A 20,408-nucleotide genomic window follows, 5' to 3' on the forward strand; every position below is an offset into this window, starting at 1 on the left:
CAACATATCGATGTAGTTATAAAGAAGGCAATTCAGTGGCTATACTTTATTAGGAGTTTGAAAAGATTTGGCATGTCAACAAATACACTCAGAAACTTCTATAGTTGTACCGTGGAGAGCATTCTGACAGGCTGTATCACTGTCTGGTATGGAGGAGCTACTGCACAGGACCAAAAGAAGCTGCAGAAGGTTGTAAATCTAGTCAGCTACATCTTGGGTACTAGCCCGCAAAGTACCCAGGACATCTTCAAAGAGCGGTGTCTCAGAAAGGCAACGTCCATTATTGAGGACCTCCAGCACCCAGGGCATGCCCTTTTCTCACTGTTACCATCAGGAAGGAGGTACAGAAGCCTGAAGGCACACACTCAGTGATTCAGGAACAGCTTCTTCCCCTCTGCCATTCAATTTCTAAATGAGCATTGAGTCTTAGGACACTATCTCAATTTTTTTAATATACAGTATTTCTGTCTTTGCACTTTTTTTAATCTATTCAATATATGTAATTGATTTACTTGTTTATTATTATTTTTATTTTATTTATTTTTTTTCTCTCTGTTAGATTATGTATTGCATTGAACTGCTGCTGCTAAGTTAACAAATTTCACGTCACATGCCAGTGATAATAAACCTGAACCTCATTCTGATTCTGAAGATTGAGGAGTGATTTGATAGAGGTATACAAAATTATGCAAGCAGGCTTTTTTTCCACTGAGGTTGGGTGAGCTTCCAATTAGAGGTCATGGGTTAAGGGTGAAAGGTGAAAAGTTTATGGCGAGCATGAAGGGATACTTCTTCACTCAGAGAGCCGTATGTGTGTGTGCAACATTCTGCCAGCACAAGTGGTGCATGCAAGCTCGATTTCAACGTTTACGAGAAGATTGTATAGGTATGCGGATGGTGGGGGTATGGAGGGCTATAGTCCTGGTGCAGGTCTGTGGGAGTAAGAAGTTTAAATAGCTTGGCACAGACTAGATGAGCCAAAAGGTCTGTTTCTGTGCTGTACTTTTCTATGACTTTGAGCGAGGGAGGCTAGAGGGGAATATTAGAGAGAGGGGATAAGAGTGTGTAGCTGATGGAGAAAGAGGGAAGAAGCTGGGTGATAGAACAATTTGGATGGACCAGAAGGGGAGAGATTAGGACAGTGGGAGAAGCAGTTACCTGACCTTTCAGAATGCTAATTTACCAAAAACTCCGTTTGGGGCCTCCACCGATCCATTGACACCCATGTCACTACAGTTCGTTTGTATTAACAGGGTTAAGTGTTATATCTTTTAAATACTTTGGATCTGTTTTTAATTATTTCATCTGCAGTTAAATCAAGTGATATCATTGCATGGAGATACGTGTAAATGAGAAATGATTCCCTCCAATGAACCGCTTGCAATCAAAACTAAATGCAAAACCAGCTGTTACCGCTCTTTCTATCGCAGTGCAAACAGTTGCTTGCAGTCTCTTGGAACTGAGGTGGTTTCACGTTTGGCATATGGAAGACGGTAAAAGTGAATTATTTTCGTCATTGTGTGATTTGACTTTTTTTTTGTTTTTTGCCTCAAGGTGTTTTAAATGTTTTAACTTTTCTAGAATGCGCTCGAGTTGTAATTCCCAATAGGCACTTTCTAGGTATAAACAGGAAATAAATAGATGTTTCGCTTAACATAATGGAGAGGGGGCAAGCTAACGTATTTTCACATGGGGAGAAACTCCCTTTCTCTAGTGGGATATAATTTTCCTTTTGGGCACTGGATTAAGGTGTGGGTAATTACTGTACTGCAAGAACTTTTTGATGAAAATCTTTTCGTAGTATTGACGTTTTTGTCCGTAAGTTTTCCGTGTTACACCGTGTTTTTTTTCTCCTAAACTGGTAGGGTTATTACTTCGTGTATGGAGTAGGATGGCTAAGTGAAGTGATATTGAACGAGGTAACGGTGACTTCTGAAACCGGACTAATGTATCAACATTTAGTAATCAATCGAGTTTCGGATATATTAGAACATACTAATTCGAAGTAATATAATCAAGCTGATTAAGCCTTCTCGCCATTTAATAAAGTTTCTAATCTTCACTGCGCATTCTTGTCTACGCGCTGTAACCTTTCACCTCATTGTTGATCAAGTATTTTCCGAACTCTGTCTTAATTTTATAAAAAAATACTACAAAACACTTTCACTGTTCTTTAAGGACTCAAAATATCATTTCCCTCTGAGAGGAGATGTTTTTGCCTCGTCTGCATTAAATGAGTGAACTGTTATTTTTAAATATTGACCTCTCCAATTTTAGATTCCTCAACAAGAGGAAACATCCGCTCTCTCAAAGGTCCCCGAGAGCTTTTGTTTCAGTCGGTTTTTTTTGAAGTTCCCAAGTGTTTTCTTTCCCCTCTCACACACACCCTCCCAATCCTTTGCCAATTCATTTGGCAATTTGAGAGCTTGTGACAGAAGTCATTATGCCCGTCATTTCTTACGGAATTATTGTCTCAATATGCAATTTTAAATAACAAGCTTTTCATAGGGTAGCCAGGAAGGAGTTCAATGAACAGTATTAAGGGGGCAAAAAAAAAACAAGACTTTCTACGAGTATGAGAACAGGTTGATGACCGATCAGGATATAAAAGAGGCAACGCATATCGAAGTTAGAGGAGGTCCTTAATGAATACTTTGCTTCAGTAATCATCAGTGAGGGGGATTTTAACGAATGAGTTTAGTGTAAAACAGGTGACTATTATGCTGGAACATCTTGATGTTGAGAAAGAGACGTGTTTGAACTTTTGGAAAACATTAGGATAGGTAAGTTCCCCGAGACAGACGGGATAGACCCCTGGTTACCACGGGAAGTGAGGGAATGGATCACTGTGCATTTGGTGATGATCTTTGCGTCCTCACTGGTCACACAGAAGACTGGAAGATGGCAAGTGTTACTCCTTTCTTTAAGAAAGATGATGGGGATAATCATGGGAATTGTAGACCAGTGAGTCTTCCGTCAGTGGTTTAAAAACTATTGGGGAAGATTGTTAAAGACAGGATTTCAGAGCCATCGAAGAAGCATAGTTTGATTTGAGGGCAGGTTGCCCACCGCTAGCCTGATTGAATCCTTCCAGGTAGTTACAAAGCGATTTCATGAAGATGGAGTAGTGGATGTGGTTTACATGGAGTTTAGAGCCTACAATGAGGCAAAGGCTAATACAAGGGAACATAATTTTAAGGTGATTAGACGAAAGTGGGGGGGGTGTTCGAGGTAGTTTTTTTTACATGAGTGGTAAGTGCGTGGAAATGGCTGTTCGAGATGGTGGTGGCAGTGGACACATTAGGGAGATTTTGAAGTCATCCTGGATAGGAATATGGATGAAAGAAAAAAAATGGAGAGCTACGTGGGAGGGATTGATCTTAGAAACACACAAAATATGGAGGAACACAGCAGGCCAGGCAGCATCTATAGAAAAAAGTACAGTCTACCATGCAGTCTACTCACGGTTGAATACAATAGCTGGGATAGTTGTGGAAACAGATTCAGTTTGTATCTAAAAGTATTTAAATGTTTATTTTCCTTTTATATCATCTCAATGTGTACTTAAGAATGTATAAATAATTGTAGTTTTATACATATAAAAAATGGAAAAGGTTATATGTGTGAAAAAAGTACATGATATTTGTGAATTCCTTATCCAAATAAAAATAAAATTAAAAAAAAGAAATACTAGGACTTCCTCTATTCTGAGGTTCCATAAGAATCGCCCCTTACGAGTGCGATCTGTTTTGTCTTTTATCTCAAGAATTTTCCTACATTGCATCTAACACTTTACGTGTTTGTTTTGCTATCAGACTTGATTAAATTCTCACCAAAACACTCAACCGTTGTTTTGGCTTTCACAACGTAGATTGACAAAACTCCTCCTGTTCTGCGTTGACTGAAAGTAGCTGTTAATAGCTCGTCAAACCATCGGTTGTAGAAATTTGCCTTGAGTTTCAGGCACAATGAACTTTACTTCTAAAGCACATTCAGTTTCATCTACATTCCGCAACCAGTGAATGGCTTCTTGTTCATTGAATCTTCGTAATCAACAAAATACTCCGTGTAGATCTGGGTTGAAATCCTTTGTTTTGCTTAGGAATGCAAGCTAATATTAAGAGGTTTCTTGCATGCACAACGTTTGGTTTTTTTTGTGCTGATTGATGTTTATTAAACAATATGGGTTGTGTGTTAAATAACACTTTATTTTCAACCCTTCATTTAATTAGTTCGCATTAACTCTTTGTGGCTGACTAGTATTACTGGGTGGTGTATATTTGATTTTAAAGCTGTTAACTTGACCTCCCACTCAAGGTTATATAAAAATTAGACAATAATTTTGAAGTATTACCATAATACTCATCATTTTAATACAAAATGGTCATATCTGGAATAAGATCATTATCTTCAAAGGAAATTTTTTAATGAAATATGAATTACTGATCTCATACAAAACACACGATGGTTGGAAATAGAAAGAAAACAAAACATAAAATGAAAAGCTTTGCTGCATCTGTAGATAAACATTTCAACATTACAAGTTGGAAGATAAGGTGCTGTTGCCACAGGGATTGGGGCTAGAAGAGAAGCAAAATGAAACTGGGCATCTAATTCTTGTGCCTTCAAACTAAATGGAGGCATTCTACAAAGCAGTCTTTGGTCCCCATTTTCAAGATAACCATGTGAGGAGAAATTTTTAAAGTTAATTTGTAAATCTAGTCAAGAAGGAAAGAGCTTACGAAAGGTTCAAAAAAACTAGGTGATGATAGAGATCTAGAAAATTATAAGGAAGGAGCTTAAAGAAATTAGGAGAGCCAGAAGGGGCCATGAGAAGGCCTTGGCAGACAGGATTAAGGAAAACCCCAAGGCATTCTTCAAATATGTGAAGAGCAAGAGGATAAGACCAATCAAGTGTGACAGTGGAAAAGTGTGTTTAGAACCAGAGGAGATAGCATAGGTACTTAATGAGTACTTTGTTTCAGTATTCACTATGGAAAAGGATCTTGGCAATTGTAGGGATGACTTGTAGCGGACTGAAAAGCTTGAGCATGTAGATATTAGGAAAAGGGATGTGCTGGAGCTTTTGGAAAGTATCAAGTTCGATAAGTCACTGGGATCTGACGAAATGTACCCCAGGCTACTGTGGGAGGCGAGGGAGGAGATTGCTGAGCCTCTGGTGATGATCTTTGTATCACCAATGGGGACAGGAGAGGTGCTGGAGGATTGGAGGGTTGCAGATGTTGTTCTGTTGTTCAAGAAAGGGAGTGGTGATAGCCCAGGAAATTATAGACCAGTGAGTCTTACTTCAGTGGTTGGTAAGTTGATGGAGAAGATCCTAAGAGGCAGGATTTATGAACATTTGCAGGATTAGGAATAGTCAGCATGGCTTTGTCAAAGGCAGGTCGTGTATTACGAACCTCATTCAATTTTTTGAGGATGTGATGAAACATATTGAAGGTAGAGCAGTAGATGTAGGATTTCAGCAAGGCATTTGACAAGGTACTCCATGCAAGGCTTATTGAGAAAGTAAGGAGGCATGGGATCCATGAGGATCCAGAACTGGCTTGCCCACAGAAGGCAAAGAGTGGTTGTAGATGGGTCATATTCTGCATGGAGGTCAGTGACCAGTGGTGTGCCTTAGGGATCTGTTCTGGGACCCCTACACTTTGTGATTTTTATAAATGACCTGGATGAGGAAGTGGAGGGATGGATTAGTAAATTTGCTGATGACACAAAGGTTGGGGGTGTTGTGGATAGTGTGGAGGGCTGTCAGAGGTTACAATGGGACATTGATAAGATGCAAAACTGGGCTGAGAAGCAGCAGATGGAGTTCAAACCAGATAAGTGTGAGGTGGTTCATTTTGGTAGGTCAAATATGATGGCAGAATATAGTATTAATGGTAAGACTCTTGGCAGTGTGGAGGATCAGAGGGATCACGGGGTTAGAGTTCATCGGACACTCAAAGCTGCTGTGCAGGTTGACTCTGTGGTTAAGAAAGCATATGGTGTATTGGTCTTCAACAATCATGGAATTGAGTTTAGGAGCCGAGAGGTAATGTTGCAGCTATATAGGACCCTGGTCAGATCCTACTTGGAGTACTGTGCTCAGTTCTTGTTGCCTCACTACAAGAATGATGTGGAAAGCATAGAAAGGGTGCAGAGGAGATTTACAAGGATGTTGCCTGGATTGGAGAGCATGCCTTATGAGAATAGGTTGAGTGAACTCGGCCTTTACTCCTTGGAGCGACAGAGGATGAGAGGTGACCTGATAGAGGTGTATAAGATGATCAGAGGCATTGATCGTGTGGATAGTCGGAGGCTTTTTCCCAGGGCTGAAATGGCTAGCACAAGAGAGGCGTTTTAAGGTGCTTGGAAGTAGATACAGAGGAGATATCAGGGGTAAGTTTTTTTTAACGCAGAGAATGGTGAGTGCGTAGAATGGGCTGCTGGCGACGGTGGTAGAGGCAGTTATGATAGGGAGTTTTAAGAGACTCCTGGACAGGTACATGGAGCTCAGGAAAATAGAGGGCTCTGGATAACCCTAGGCAATTTGTAAGGTCAGGACATGTTCATCACAGCTTTGTGGGCCGAAGGGCCTGTATTGTGCTGTAGGTTTTCCATGTTTCTATGATAGTGTACTGGGTGAACCCTCATAGAGCTGAAGTAGGGGCAGGGGTGATTGAAAATCCTGAATATGTACCTCTTTAGACATGTGACAACTTCCTGGACATGGCATTTAAGCTCAGCTAACTTCTGGTAATTTCACTGTTTCCCTTGAATCTTGTACTTTGTTTATTGATCTAAAATTCACAGGATTCCTTTGTTTCACACCCTACTACAGACTTTTACTTTTGTTCTTTGAGGTCACTGAGGCAAAAATACTGGTAATAACCGTTCTTAAAAAAAATAAACATTTGAACATGAGTTGAAACAGGTAAGCCAAACAATAAACATGCTTCTCTTTTAGACTTGTTATTTTCCTGCATTAACTCTAAAACTTGATTTCTATTATTTCTTTAATTTTAGTTCTTTAAGTTGTGGAGTTCTTGTTCACTTTAAGTTCCAGTAATCAAAAATGATTCTTTTGTGCATTTAGATCATATTTTAATTTTCAAAACCGTCTAATGCAGAGTTTTGTCTGGTTAGTCTATGAACAAATATTGTTATTACTGCAAAAATTTACAAAGTAAGAATAGAATTAGTATTCCTGCGTTTTCAAAATAATAACTATCACAAATGTGTTGACAATAGAGAATAATGTGAGCTGCTTTAATGACTATCGCCCAGTAGCACTCACATCTACAGTGATGAAATGCTTTTGAGAGGTTGATCATGACTAGACTGAACTCCTGCCTCAGCAAGGACTTGGATCCATTGCAATTTGCCTATCACCACAATAGGTCAATGGCAGATGCAATGTCAATGACTCTTCACATGGCTTTAGACCACCTGGACAACACGAACATCTATATCAGGACGCTGTTCATCGACTATAGCTCACAATTAATACCATCATTCCCACAATCCTGACTAAGAAGTTGCAGAACCTGGGCCTCTGTACCTCCCTCTGCAATTGGATCTTCAACTTCCTAACAGGAAGACCACAATTTGTGCGAATTGGTGATGACATCTCCTCCTTGCTGACAATCAACACTGGTGCATGTCTGGGGTGTGTGCTTAGCCCACTGCTCTACTCCCTCTATACCCATGACTGTGTGGCTGGGCATAGCTCAAATACCATCTTTTGATGATACAACTATTATTGGTAGAATCTCAGATGGTGACGAGAGGGTGTACAGGAGCAAGATATGCCAACTGGTGGTGTGGTGTCGCGGCAACAACCTGGCACTCAACATCAGTAAGATGAAAAAGGAACACATACCAGTCCTCAGAGGGATCAGAAGTGGAGAGGGTGAGCAGTTTCAAGTTCCTGGGTGTCAAGGTCTTTGAGGACCTAATCTGGTCCCAACATATTGACGCAGTTATGAAGAAAGCAAGACAGAGACTGTACTTCATTAGGAGTTTGAAGAGATTTGGCATGTCAACAAATACACTCAAAAACTTCTATAGATGTACCATGGAGAGCATTCTAACAGGCTGCATTGCTGTCTGGTATGGGGGGGGGGGGGGTGGCTACTGCACAGGACTGAAAGGAGCTGCAGAGGTTGTAAATTTAGTTGGCTCCATCTTGAGTACTAGCCTACAAATTACCCCCCAGGACATTTTCAAGGAGTGGGGTCTCTGCACCTAGGGCACGCCCTTTACTCACTGTTACCATCAGGTAGGAGGTACAGAAGACTGAAGGCACACACTCAGCAATTCAGGAACATCTTCTTCCCCTCTGCCATCCAATTCCTAAATGGATATTGAAACCTTGGACACTAAATCACTTTAATATATATTTGTTTTTTGCATTATTTTTAATCCATTCAATATACATATACTGTAAATGATTTACTTATTTTTCTATATTATGTATTGCATTGAACTACTGCTGCTAAGTTAACAAATTTCACGATACATGCCGGTGATAATAAACTGATTCTGAATATCATACACCTTTCTATCCAAAGGTATGAAGATTGTCAAACAAGAGGTAAAGCATGATCAAAAAATCAAATCTCGTCAAAGCTCAAGGTAAATGATTCTACATCCTTTCCAACTTGTGCTGTAGTGAATGCATAAAACAAACTACATTCCACATGATATGAGAATATAGTAATAGCTTTTCAATCCTAAGGGACTAAAATCTTATTTTAAAATTGAGGTTAGTAATCTGAACCAAAGCCATTCTTATTTTGAAGCCAATTGCCATGTTGCTTATGGTGCTCAGTTCTTCATGTGTAACTGCCAATGTATCGTTCATATTTAGAAAAGATATTTTGCGTGAATAAACTCTGGCTTCCAGCCAGGTACAGGTATTGATAACAAATTCTGCCATCTTCATCAGGGTTGATGCCTGGGATGTCAAGTCTGGTGGTATTTATACCTCCATAGTCTGTCCCTCCTGGTTTGGTTGGTCCTCATCCAATCAGGAGGGACCGACTACGATGTGTAAATACCAGTGAGCTAGACATGCCCAGGCATCATCCCCAATGAAGATGGCAGAGTTTATAACCAACATTGTGATGATAATCGATATCTGAACTCAGCTGGAAGCCCGAGAAGAGTTTGTTCATCATGTACTCAGGCAAAGCATCAGATCCTTTATCAGTATTTTGCACGTTTGCCTCTTGTGTGAATCCCTATTTGAATTTGTGACAAATTTAACATCAATAAATTGAATATCTGGAATTTTTCTTTTAAACTGCCAATGCCTGCTCAAATTCTGAACTTGGTTCAGAATGTAAATTTTGTTGAGCTGAGGTAACTGTAAATGCTGGAGGAACTCAGCAGGCCAAGCAGCATCTATGGAAAAGAGTACAATCAATGTTTCGGGTAGAGACCCTGAGTTACTCCAGCGTTTTGAGTGTTGCTTGGATTTCCAGCATGTGCAGATTTTCTCTTGTTTGTGTATTAACTGTACTAGTTTTTAGGCAAAGGAAAATTCATTAGGGTTTTTCCACTGGAGTTGTATTTGATTCTATATTGAATGGGAGTTTACTTGAGGTTTTAGACAACTTTCCAAACCAAATAGTTTTGTTTTCCAGTTTAGTCAAGTGTTTTAGACAATTGGTCATTTCTGTTATAGTTCATGATTAGTCCAATGTAATTGAAAAATTGAGTGAACAAATTGACAATAGAATAGAAAACACTACCTCCATATAGGTTTCCTTACAAGTCTATAAATTCAACTTGGAGCTTTATCCATTTTCCTTATTTGGGAGACTGTAGACCATAAATGTAAAATTATTGATACTGTCTTGTCTTCCTACTGCCATACAAACCATTTTAAATCTGAATGTTTACAGTTCTTGGTACAGTTATGTATATAAAACTTTATGAATCTTGCTTCATGGCAAAACACATTTTGGAGGGTCATTCAATCCAATATCCTGGCATAAACGAATGTTTATTCAAAAAGCAATTGCATAAATTCTTTAACTATGTTAAAGAGTGTTATTTAAATTCCATTTTATTTAATGTGTGAAATTGGATTTTCCACCATGATAATATTAGTCAGTCCAACACAAATATCACTTCCTACTTTGAATTTTTCTTGTGTTGTGTGGGTGGGTTTTGAGAAACAATTCCAGTTAATTAGGATAACTTTATTAAAAAAAAAAGTAATGGAGAAAATGGCTTGAATGCCCTTAGTTTATTTGGGACATTATGCTGCTTAATTGGGACACAGACTTGCAGAACAGTTTCTAATTGGTGTTATTCACATGCAGTTGTGTGGCTGTTGGACAGCACACAGTGCTTAGAGTGAACAATTTTAAAATAGTGTCAGTTGCCTGTGTGTGTTCAAAAAGCAGTGATTTTTGTCACTGATGGTTAGCAAGAAATGAACAGTAAGACAATTCAGAACTGTTTTGCTCACTGTGGTCTCAAACATTAAGGCTTGGAGATGTCAGAAATGGCCAGGAGTGAAGATTAAATGATTAACAAGTTGGGAATTATGAAGAATTTGAAGGTATTTTACAATCATCTTGAATGTTACAATGAAAATGAAGACTTGGAGGATGCAATCATTGAAAGCATTGTATGAAGGCAGTCCATTATCTGCTTTGGATGTCTGCATTGATTTTGTTCATTTACAGTCAATCAAAAGAACACAGCAGTGTACAATGAATTCTGCTGATAACTATTAGGAACTAATAGTTTTATAGTACTGTAGTATTATCAATGTTCTAATTTGTTACTCAGTTAAATGGTAGTTTCTTTTTATACCTTTTTAACTATATCCATTAAACTTCAGCTAATTGGGATAGCCACTTAATTGGGGCATAAGATACAGGTCCTGATGTGTCCCAATGAATTGGAATTAGAATCCACTGTATTTTTCCACAGCTGAAGATATTTACTCTCTCTCCATTGCCTGTGTGGTAGTGCTTGTCTGCTTTGCCTTTCAAGTGTTCTTATTTGTTTTCAGCTTCCTGTTGAAACGGATCACAAATGCACCAACTTCCAGATACTGTATGTAATAGAATTACTTTTATTTCTATATTTTTCAGTGCTATCAATGCATCTAAAATGAGTTTTGCCTTGGCTAGAACTATTGACAAGGTGAGTACTTGAATGAAAATATTACCAAAAGTAATTCAAAACAATAAGTTTGCATAAATCTGTGCTATTAGTCTGCATTCTTTCATTTATATGCTTATGAAAAAGAATTGGTTGTAAATTGATGTACTTTTCTGCCTTCCCTATAAAAATTCATAGTCCAATAACTCAAACATCTATGTTTTGAGTTTGAAGTGCCAGAAACTGGCTCGCACCCATGTAACTATTCCTGTCTTTCCTTTCCTTTAGTTCTAGTTGAAGTGGGAAGGAGAGGGTATTGACAAAAGAGAGGTAACATGAGTTAATTTCATGTGAAATTTTGCACAATAGCTTGATTGTAGCAGTCAGTGAATTTTAGGTTGTGCCTGTAATTTTCAAATGGCACTTTTTGGTTGTCTGTAATTTGAACTACATAACAGGGTAGTACGGTAGCATAGTGGTTAGCATGCTTTACAGTACAGGCAACCCAGTTTCAATTCTCATCGTTGTCTGTAAAGAGTTTGTATGTTCTCCCCGTGCCCATGTGGATTTCCTCCAGGTGCTACAGTTTCCAGATAGTAGGTTAAGTTGTCCTTGTAAATTGTTCTGTGATTAGACTATGGTTAAATAGGAGGGTTGCTGGGTGGCATGGCTCAAAGGGCCTATTCTGTGCTGGTCTCAATAAAACAAATTGCTTTGATTTAGCCCTTTTGGGAGGGGTGGGTGGGAAAGAGGGCCTATACTGGAATGAATGTGACTCTAATGTGGATTAATTTATGTAATGTCTAAATTGTGATTTGTGGTTAGCTTTAAAATTATTAAATTACAAGAAAATGTTATGCAAGTTCTGTAATCAAACTCAAATATTAATAAAGTAAGAATCATAGATGCTTTTACAGGATGGCAAATACGGGAGATGCCTTAGCATCTGTACTTTAGATCTTGGGTGGTTTTCTTTTCAATATCACTTTAATAAACTGGCCGTCTTGTTCAGCAGCATAAAAAGCCCTCCCTTGAACAGCCATTGAGATGGTTTAAGATTTTAAACATAACATCCGTTACATTGAATGGTCATCATTACTTGCATCTGGCAGCAACAACTGGTGGAGTGGGAAGAAGATAAGGGAAGAAACTAAGGAAACAAGGAAACAAATTTGGTCTGGAGTTTTTGGCATTAGGCTGGTTGAGTGCCAAAAATGGATTTCATTTGACTGTACAGAAAAACTATAATTGCATTGACCCCAAAATTCTGGTCAAATGACCATTGGGGTTATCTTCCTTGATAGGCTGGGTATAATTTTGCTGTTTTTACAATATGAATGGTGTTAATAAATTGCTTACAAGCTCCACTTTTGAACCTGCACCTGAAACAAATCCTTCAAAGTATAATGTATATTAATTTCCAATTTTCAGCTGAGCTATAACTTTCCATGTACAATTGCACATCGAAAGCCTCTGCCAGCTCGGGAGAAGTTTTCGTCACGAAGGTGCATTCACCTTATTCATCAGCCACGGAAGTGTTGAAATGTTATTACTTGCCAAGTGTATATCCAGCAGCAGCCACTAAAAAGATTGAAGAAAACAAGATTAAAACTTCCGCAACTACAGACCTAGAGCTTTGTACCTTTGTAAAAGTTGTTTCAGTGCATTGGGATGTTTCATAACACATTGGCTCAAACTGCATACCATGAAGTAACCTAATTAGTTCCTCTGGTGATCTAATTGTAGAAATTTGAATTAATTTTGTGGCTGTCTTTCAAACTAAATGATTAACTTCAAGACACGGTAGATGAACTTTCAAAAGATAATTGACTTGCAGTTATTAGGGAAAAATGCAAACTTGTTTAACCTTCCCCTGTTGTAAATAAACCATTGTTGACCTACTCATCTATGCTAACTTTTAATGATGCATTTTAATTCCTTTAACTACTATCCTCCTTTGCCTGAATATTTACCACATGGAAAGGCATTTTAGGATTAAAGTCTGTATAGGCTTTTTGTAAGAGCAATCTAGTGAATTCCACTTGCTTGCCTTCTACTATTATGCTTCTGCCACCTCACCCCAAACTTCTCTCCATCAGCAATCCAACTTCCCCAAAGCTCCAAGTTATTCTTCCTATAGTTGCACAGGGTAATTCATTAACCCATCTAGCCAACTAAAGAATAATGAATCTTGCTCTCTCGGTCTGAACAGGTGCCCATATTTGAGAAGCACAAAATGAATGATCCTATGGTTTGGCTTGAGGACCAAATCTGTTGCAAATATATCCCTGATGATGAAAAAACTGATGATAGAAGAGCTAGAATGAATGAAAAGCTAATAGAAATCCAGTAATACTTTTAAAAAATGAGGCTGAAACTCAAATCTCCATCTTGTGGTGAATGACATCCCTGATTTAGTTGGGTACAAGACCATTCCAGCAGCACCACATGCATCAACTGATTATTTCATTAAAAGAAATGTCACACATCTCTATGCAGCTTGAGGAAAAGGATGCAGAGGTAGTTATATGATTTCAAATTTGAGCTCTAAAATTCTGCTAATTTATTCATGAGTAAATATGTACTTGTGTAAAGTGGCTTGCTTGTAGAAGGATATTCCATTAATATCTTCATTCTCAAACTGTCGAAGCCCAGCATTAGTACAGGAAAATGAAACTGAAGCATTTGCGACCTTCATGAGGTTGATCCAGTTTAACACTCTTACTGATGTGGCAAATCCTATGGGACTTGCCAAGTTCAGACTTGCATTTATAGAAACATAGAAAACCTACAGCACAATACAGGCCCTTCGGCCCACAATGTTGTGCTGAACATGGTATTTCCGGGATAAGTTTTCCAAGCAGAGGTATGTTAATTACCCAAATAATAAATACCCAAATAATTATTGAAAATTGCCTGCCTATATCCTCACAACAGAGTGGGATACATTCTGGCCATTTACCAATATAAGATTATTTACAAAATCTCATTAACAACGTTAAATGAACATAGAATAGTACAGCACATTACAGGCCCTTCGGCCCCCAATGTTGTGCCGACCCTCAAACCCTGCCTCCCATATAACCCCCCACCTTAAATTCCTCCATATACCTGTCTAGTAGTTTCTTAAACTTCACTAGTGTATCTGCCTCCACCACTGACTCAGGCAGTGCATTCCACGCACCAACCACTCTGAGTAAAAAAAACCTTCCTCTAATATCCCCCTTGAACTTCCCACCCCTTACCTTAAAGCCATGTCCTCTTGTATGGAGCAGTGGTGCCCTGGGGAAGAGGTGCTGTCTATCCACTCTATCTATTCCTCTTATTATCTTGTACACCTCTTGATGTCTCCTCTCATCCTCCTCCTCTCCAAAGAGTAAAGCCCTAGCTCCCTTAATCTCTGATCGTAACGCATACTCTCTAAACCGGGCAGCATCCTGGTAAATCTCCTCTGTACCCTTTCCAATGCTTCCACATCCTTCCTATAGTGAGGCGACCAGAACTGGACACAGTACTCCAAGTGTGGCCTAACTAGAGTTTTATAGAACCGCATCATTACCTCGTGACTCTTAAACTCTATCCCCCGACTTATGAAAGCTACCACCCCATAAGCTTTCTTAACTACCCTATCTACCTGTGAGGCAACTTTCAGGGATCTGTGGACATGTACCCCCAGATCCCTCTACTCCTCCACACTACCAAGTATCCTGCAATGAGATTGTATTCATTTGCTATTAACCTGCTTATTGAGGTTCAGATGGCATGGTTGAGATAGGCTGTAAGAGCCCTTTTTGTGTGTAATCTTATGAAATGTAGGTCAGATGGCATCCACAAAAAGAAATGGAATGCTTCAGGTTGATGATCTTTCACTAGAAATAGTAGTACTTAGAGAATGTGCATTGTTTCCAAGGAGTGGTTGGAAAGATTCAGAAAATGTCTGCTTGGAGATCAAGAATATGAAAAGAGTGGTGTTAGATGAGAGGAGGTAGTGCAGGCTTGTTTATAGCAGCTGATTTCTCTGGAATCAGAATCTGGTTTAATATCATGAAATTTGTTAACTTTATGGCAGCAGTACAATGTGATACATGGTAAATACAGAGGGAGAAAAATGAACTATAGCAAGTGTCTATTAAATAGTTAAGTAGTGCAAAAAAAAAAGGGGAAAAAGTAGTGAGGTAGTGTTCATGGGTTCAATGTCCATTCAGAAACTGGATGGTAGGGGAAGAAGCTGTATCCTGGATCAGTGTGTGCCTTCAGGCTTCTGTACCTCCTTTCTGATGGTAGCAATGAGAAGAAGTGGTGGGGGTCCTTAATAATGGATGTCACCTTCCTAAGGCACTGCTTCTTGAAATGTCTTGGATACTACAGAGGCTAGTACCCATGATGGAGCTGACTAATTTTACAAGTCTCTGCAACTTTAATCTTCTGCAGTAGCACTGCCCACAGTCAGAATGCACTCCATCTACATTTGTAGAAGTTTGAGTGTTTTCATTGACAAATCAAATTTCCTTAAACTCCTAATGAAATATAGCCAATGTCTTGACTTTATAGCTGCATCAATGTGTTGCAACCAGGTTAGATTGTCAGAGACAATGACACCCAGGAACTTGACATTGCTCACTCTCCACATATGCCCCTCTAGGAAGATTGGTTTCTGTTCCTTCACCTTGCCCTTTCTGAAGTCTACAATCAGCTTATCACTGCAACATCACTCAACTAACAGGAATATCTCACTATAAAGATTAGAGTGAGGACAAGGACATTTTTAAAACATCCTGTGGTAATAGAACCCAACAATTGCTAGAAAACTGAGATTTAAAATTATCACTTATTTCAGAAGGATTGGCAGCTTCTGGGGAGAGGAGAAATTGTGATGTGCTACATTGATGAATTTGCATCAGCTCTCGCTGCAGAATGGAAAGCAGAAGCTGGATAGCAGAGATAAAACCAGTTGGTACTTAATAGTCTAGAAAACACCTGTAAAGAAAAAACATAAGCCAATGACTCCAAGCAACACACATCAAAGTTGCTGGTGAACGCAGCAGGCCAGGCAGCATCTCTAGGAAGAGGTACAGTTGAAGTTTCAGGCCGAGACCATTCGTCAGGACTAACTGAAGGAAGAGTTAGTAAGAGATTTGAAAGTTGGAGGGGGAGGGGGAGATCCAAAATGATAGGAGAAGACAGGAGGGGGAGGGATGGAGCCAAGAGCTGGACAGGTGATTGGCAAAGGGGATATGAGAGGATCATGGGACAGGAGGCCCGGGGAGGGGGGAAACCCAGAGGATGGGCAAGGGGTATAGTCAGAGGGACAGAGGAAGAAAAAGGAGAAAGAGAGAAAGAATGTGTGTATATAAATAAATAATGGATGGGGTACGAGGGGGAGGTGGGACATTAGCGGAAGTTAGAGAAGTCAATGTTCATGCCATCAGGTTGGAGGCTACCCAGACGGAATATAAGGTGTTGTTCCTCCAACCTGAGTGTGGCTTCATCTTTACAGTAGAGGAGGCTGTGGACAGACATGTCGGAATGGGATGTGGAATTAAAATGTGTGGCCACTGGGAGATCCTGCTTTCTCTGGCGGACAGAGCGTAGGTGTTCAGCAAAATGATCTCCCAGTCTGCGTCGAGTCTCGCCAATATATAGAAGGCCACATCGGGAGCACCGGACGCAGTATATCATCCCAGCCGACTCACAGGTGAAGTGTCGCCTCATCTGGAAGGACTGTCTGGGGCCCTGAATGGTGGCAAGGGAGGAAGTGTAAGGGCATGTGTAGCACTTGTTCCGCTTACAAGGATAAGTGCCAAGAGGGAGATCAGTGGGGAGGGATGGGGGGGGAATGAATGGACAAGGGAGTCGCGTAGGGAGCGATCCCTGTGGAAAGCGGGGGGGGGAAGAGGGAAAGATGTGCTTAGTGGTGGGATCCTGTTGGAGGTGGCGGAAGTTACAGAGAATAATATGTTGGACCCGGAGGCTGGTGGGGTGGTAGGTGAGGACTAGGGAACCCTATTCCTAGTGGGGTGGCGAGAGGATGGAGTGAGAGCAGATGTGTGTGAAATGGGGGAGATGCGTTTGAGAGCAGAGTTGATGGTGGAGGAAGGGAAGCCCCTTTCTTTAAAAAAAGGACATCTCCCTCGTCCTGGAATATATACACACATTCTTTCTCTCTGTCTCCTTTTTTTCCCTCTGTCCGTCTGACTATACCACTTGCCCATCCTCTGGGTTTTTCCCCCTCCCCCTTTTCCTTCTCCCTCGGCCTCCTGTCCCATGATCCCCTCATATCCCTTTTGCCAATCACGGGTCCAGCTCTTGGCTCCATCCCTCCCTCTCCTGTCTTCTCCTATCATTTTGGATCTCCCCCTTCCCCCTCCCACTTTCAAATCTCTTACTAGCCCTTCCTTCAGTTAGTCCTGATGAAGGGTCTTGGCCCGAAACGTCGACTGTACCTCTTCCTAGAGATGCTGCCTGGCCTGCTGTGTTCACCAACAACTTTGAGTTGTGTTGCTTGAATTTCCAGCATCTGCAGAATTCCTCGTGTTTACAATGACTCCAAGCTATTACTTTGTCAAGTGAAATAAAGGATGAGCATGAAATGTAAACTTACTAATGAAACCATCTGCTGAGAATGAATGGGTTCCCAGACCAGCAGTGCTAATCTGCAGATAGCATCACACTGTGGCACAGTGCAAGCCACTCTACCACATTAAGGGCAAATATTGGGGATCTCAAATAAATCTCCCATTCTTCTAGCCTCTGGTTTTCTAATTTTGTCAAGTTCCCTCGATTTATAAATTGGCATCAGCTATCACTGAAGGCCATTAAACTGCACTCCAAATGCAATCTTAGCAAAACCGTATTTTCTCCAATTACCCTCTACTTTTCAAAGTGGTTGCTTACTGTAGATTTCCTCCTACACTGAAGTACACAACTTAAGAGTTTCTCACAAAATGACCCGTGTCTACTCTTAACTGCTCCGGTAACCTGCCCGCGTCGTTTGCCTGCAATAGCCATCTTTTTAGTTGCTGCCGACGACCTGGGTACCACTTCATTGTTCAGGTGGCTTTTAAAGTGAGCATCGCAGTCAACGAGGCAAGACGTAACCTGTTCGGTGGGCTTCTCTCCGTGGGCGAGCCAGAAAAAAAGATTGACAGTCTGGAGGCCAGTTATCCAATGCAGAAGGTGTATGGGGAATTGCAGATTGTGAGAGTGAGCCAGTGAGGATCAGGAAGAAGAGGCGGGATCTGGGTTTCCATTCCAATGACCTCATTGGTGTCGGTGGGAGGAGAATGGCTCTCGGTTGGGTCGTAATGTGGCGAAGGGCGGCTGAAAAATAGGAAAGTTCCATCCCGAGTCGACGAGTCTTAAAGCCTAGCCCAGCAGAACCCGCTTTCATTTACCGCCTTTGGTAAGGCCTCCTCGGTAAGTTGGAAGGTGTTTTTTTTTGTTTTCCCGAACTTTTCTCGGATCAGTTGCGTGGGAGGATCACGGATCTTTAATGACGGCGAACTGAAAGCGGTACTGGGCCGAATGGATTCGGGACCCGTTGCCCCGGCGGCGCTGGAATGGAAGAAAGTTCTGGAAGATCGGCGGGGCGCGGGACCGCCGGTCCCGGGTCCGGGAGGCAGGTTGCCCGCCTGTTGGTGGTAGAGCGGGGGGAAGGGAAGGGTAGCAACGCACGCTTGGTGTGTCACAGGGCTGGAAAGGGCAGGGTGCGGACTGGCTGCGAATTGCAGCTGCGACGACTTGTTGCTGAGTCGCTGGAAACGCCCTGACCACCAAAAGAACTTGATTGTTTGATGTGGATGTCGACCGACGGGTGTGAAGCAGACGATCCCAATCACTCAAGCGACTGTATGTTGTTTTTAACCGCACTCGCGCTCTCTCTCTCTCTGCTGTATGTGTGTGTGTGTCACTTCAATTCAAATCAAGTCCTTCTCTGATGGCAGATTGCATTTTTTAAAGAAAAAAATTAATTAATGTCCATAAACTTAACAATAAAGAGTACAGAAGACGGACTATCATGTGAAAATGCGGGGAGGGGGGACTTGAGATGCAAAGTTCTGAGTAAATTGCATGTAGATTCTGTAAATACCAACTGTTCAAATTATGATTATAGTTCTGAGCTCCATTACGTGTACTTTCATCCTTCTAGAAATGCTTAGTTATTTAAATAGGTGGGCATTACCAAATGTAATCATTCAAAAAATTAAACTAGAGGAAATCACAGAGATGCAGAGTTTAATGCTTTCATAACATTTTAACATACAAGTGTGCAGAGACTGAAAGAACTTTGTGGTTTGAAAGTGTAAGTACTGTGTATGGCTTCTTTCCTAGCCTACCTTGGTTCATCTTTAACCACAGACCCTAATTTTGTGCTCTGTTTGTTTTAAAATAACTTCTGTTTAAAACATAATTAAAAACACTGAAATTTGAAATAATATCCTTCTTGATCAGAGTACATTCCATCCCTGAGTTTGCCACCAATTTGAGAAGGTTTCTATTGATCTGATGGACACCACAAGCCCATATGCTTCCTATGCTCTGGGCTTGAATCTTCCTTGGAAGATAACAGGTGGTCATCCTAGTGACCTGCTGTCCAGTCTCTGAATGACTACTTGGCCAGACCCAGTGAGGTGATCCCCTAACTGCTCCACCTCTGACCAGTTCCTTATGAGACCAGATCAGAGGCCTTACTGAAATCTACGTTGATTATATGTGGATTTCAATGATATACTATGATATCAGCCAGCTCCATGGGAGGGGGCACAACCCTCCCCATAGTCAAGTGCACCTTCAAGAGGTGGTACGTAAGAAGGCAGCATCAGTCACCAAAGATTCCCATCATTCTTAGACAGGGGTCGGCAACCTTTTTGCCTCTGTGGGCCGGACCGCGTATTAGTCAGCGTACGGTGGGCCAGATAAATGCCTTAAAAAACTTGAAATATGGGAATTATCCATTTAAATACATCTAGTTATGTCTTGCCTCAAATTAATAACGCATGCTAGAAAATCATTTGTGCTTAAGGTTGCCTACCCCTGTTTTAAGATATTACCTCCTGTTAATACCATTGTGGAGGAGATACAAAAGCCAGAAGACCCACATTCAGCGATCAGATTTCTGAGGCCCCTGAATTTATGAAGATTATTTCATCATTCCCTTGTCTTTAGCACTATTTATTTATTTTATAATTTATAGTAACTTTGTTTTGCTCTGTGGTGTTGCTGCAAAACAGACCTCACCACATATAAGACTGATGACAAATCTGATTCTGTTATCTCTG

General features: G+C 40.6%; 1 protein-coding gene across 2 annotated transcripts in view; it reads left to right on the forward strand.

Moving 5' to 3' along the window:
* Positions 1–1,418: 1,418 nt before the first annotated feature.
* Positions 1,419–20,408, forward strand: part of tanc1a (tetratricopeptide repeat, ankyrin repeat and coiled-coil containing 1a) — a 175,321-nt gene continuing 156,331 nt past the window's right edge. The window contains exons 1-3 of one of the 2 annotated variants that reach the window (XM_072261989.1): positions 1,419–1,493; positions 8,577–8,640; positions 11,039–11,082. In XM_072261989.1, coding sequence (XP_072118090.1) covers positions 1,484–1,493; positions 8,577–8,640; positions 11,039–11,082 — 118 coding nt within the window. In that variant the 5' untranslated portion in view covers positions 1,419–1,483. Of the gene's footprint in view, positions 1,494–8,576; positions 8,641–11,038; positions 11,083–18,374; positions 18,547–20,408 lie in introns of those variants that run through there. The other variant, XM_072261990.1, reaches the window with a different exon arrangement.

This window comes from Mobula birostris, chromosome 6 (assembly GCF_030028105.1).
Source record: "Mobula birostris isolate sMobBir1 chromosome 6, sMobBir1.hap1, whole genome shotgun sequence".
NCBI classification, from domain to species: domain Eukaryota; kingdom Metazoa; phylum Chordata; class Chondrichthyes; order Myliobatiformes; family Myliobatidae; genus Mobula; species Mobula birostris.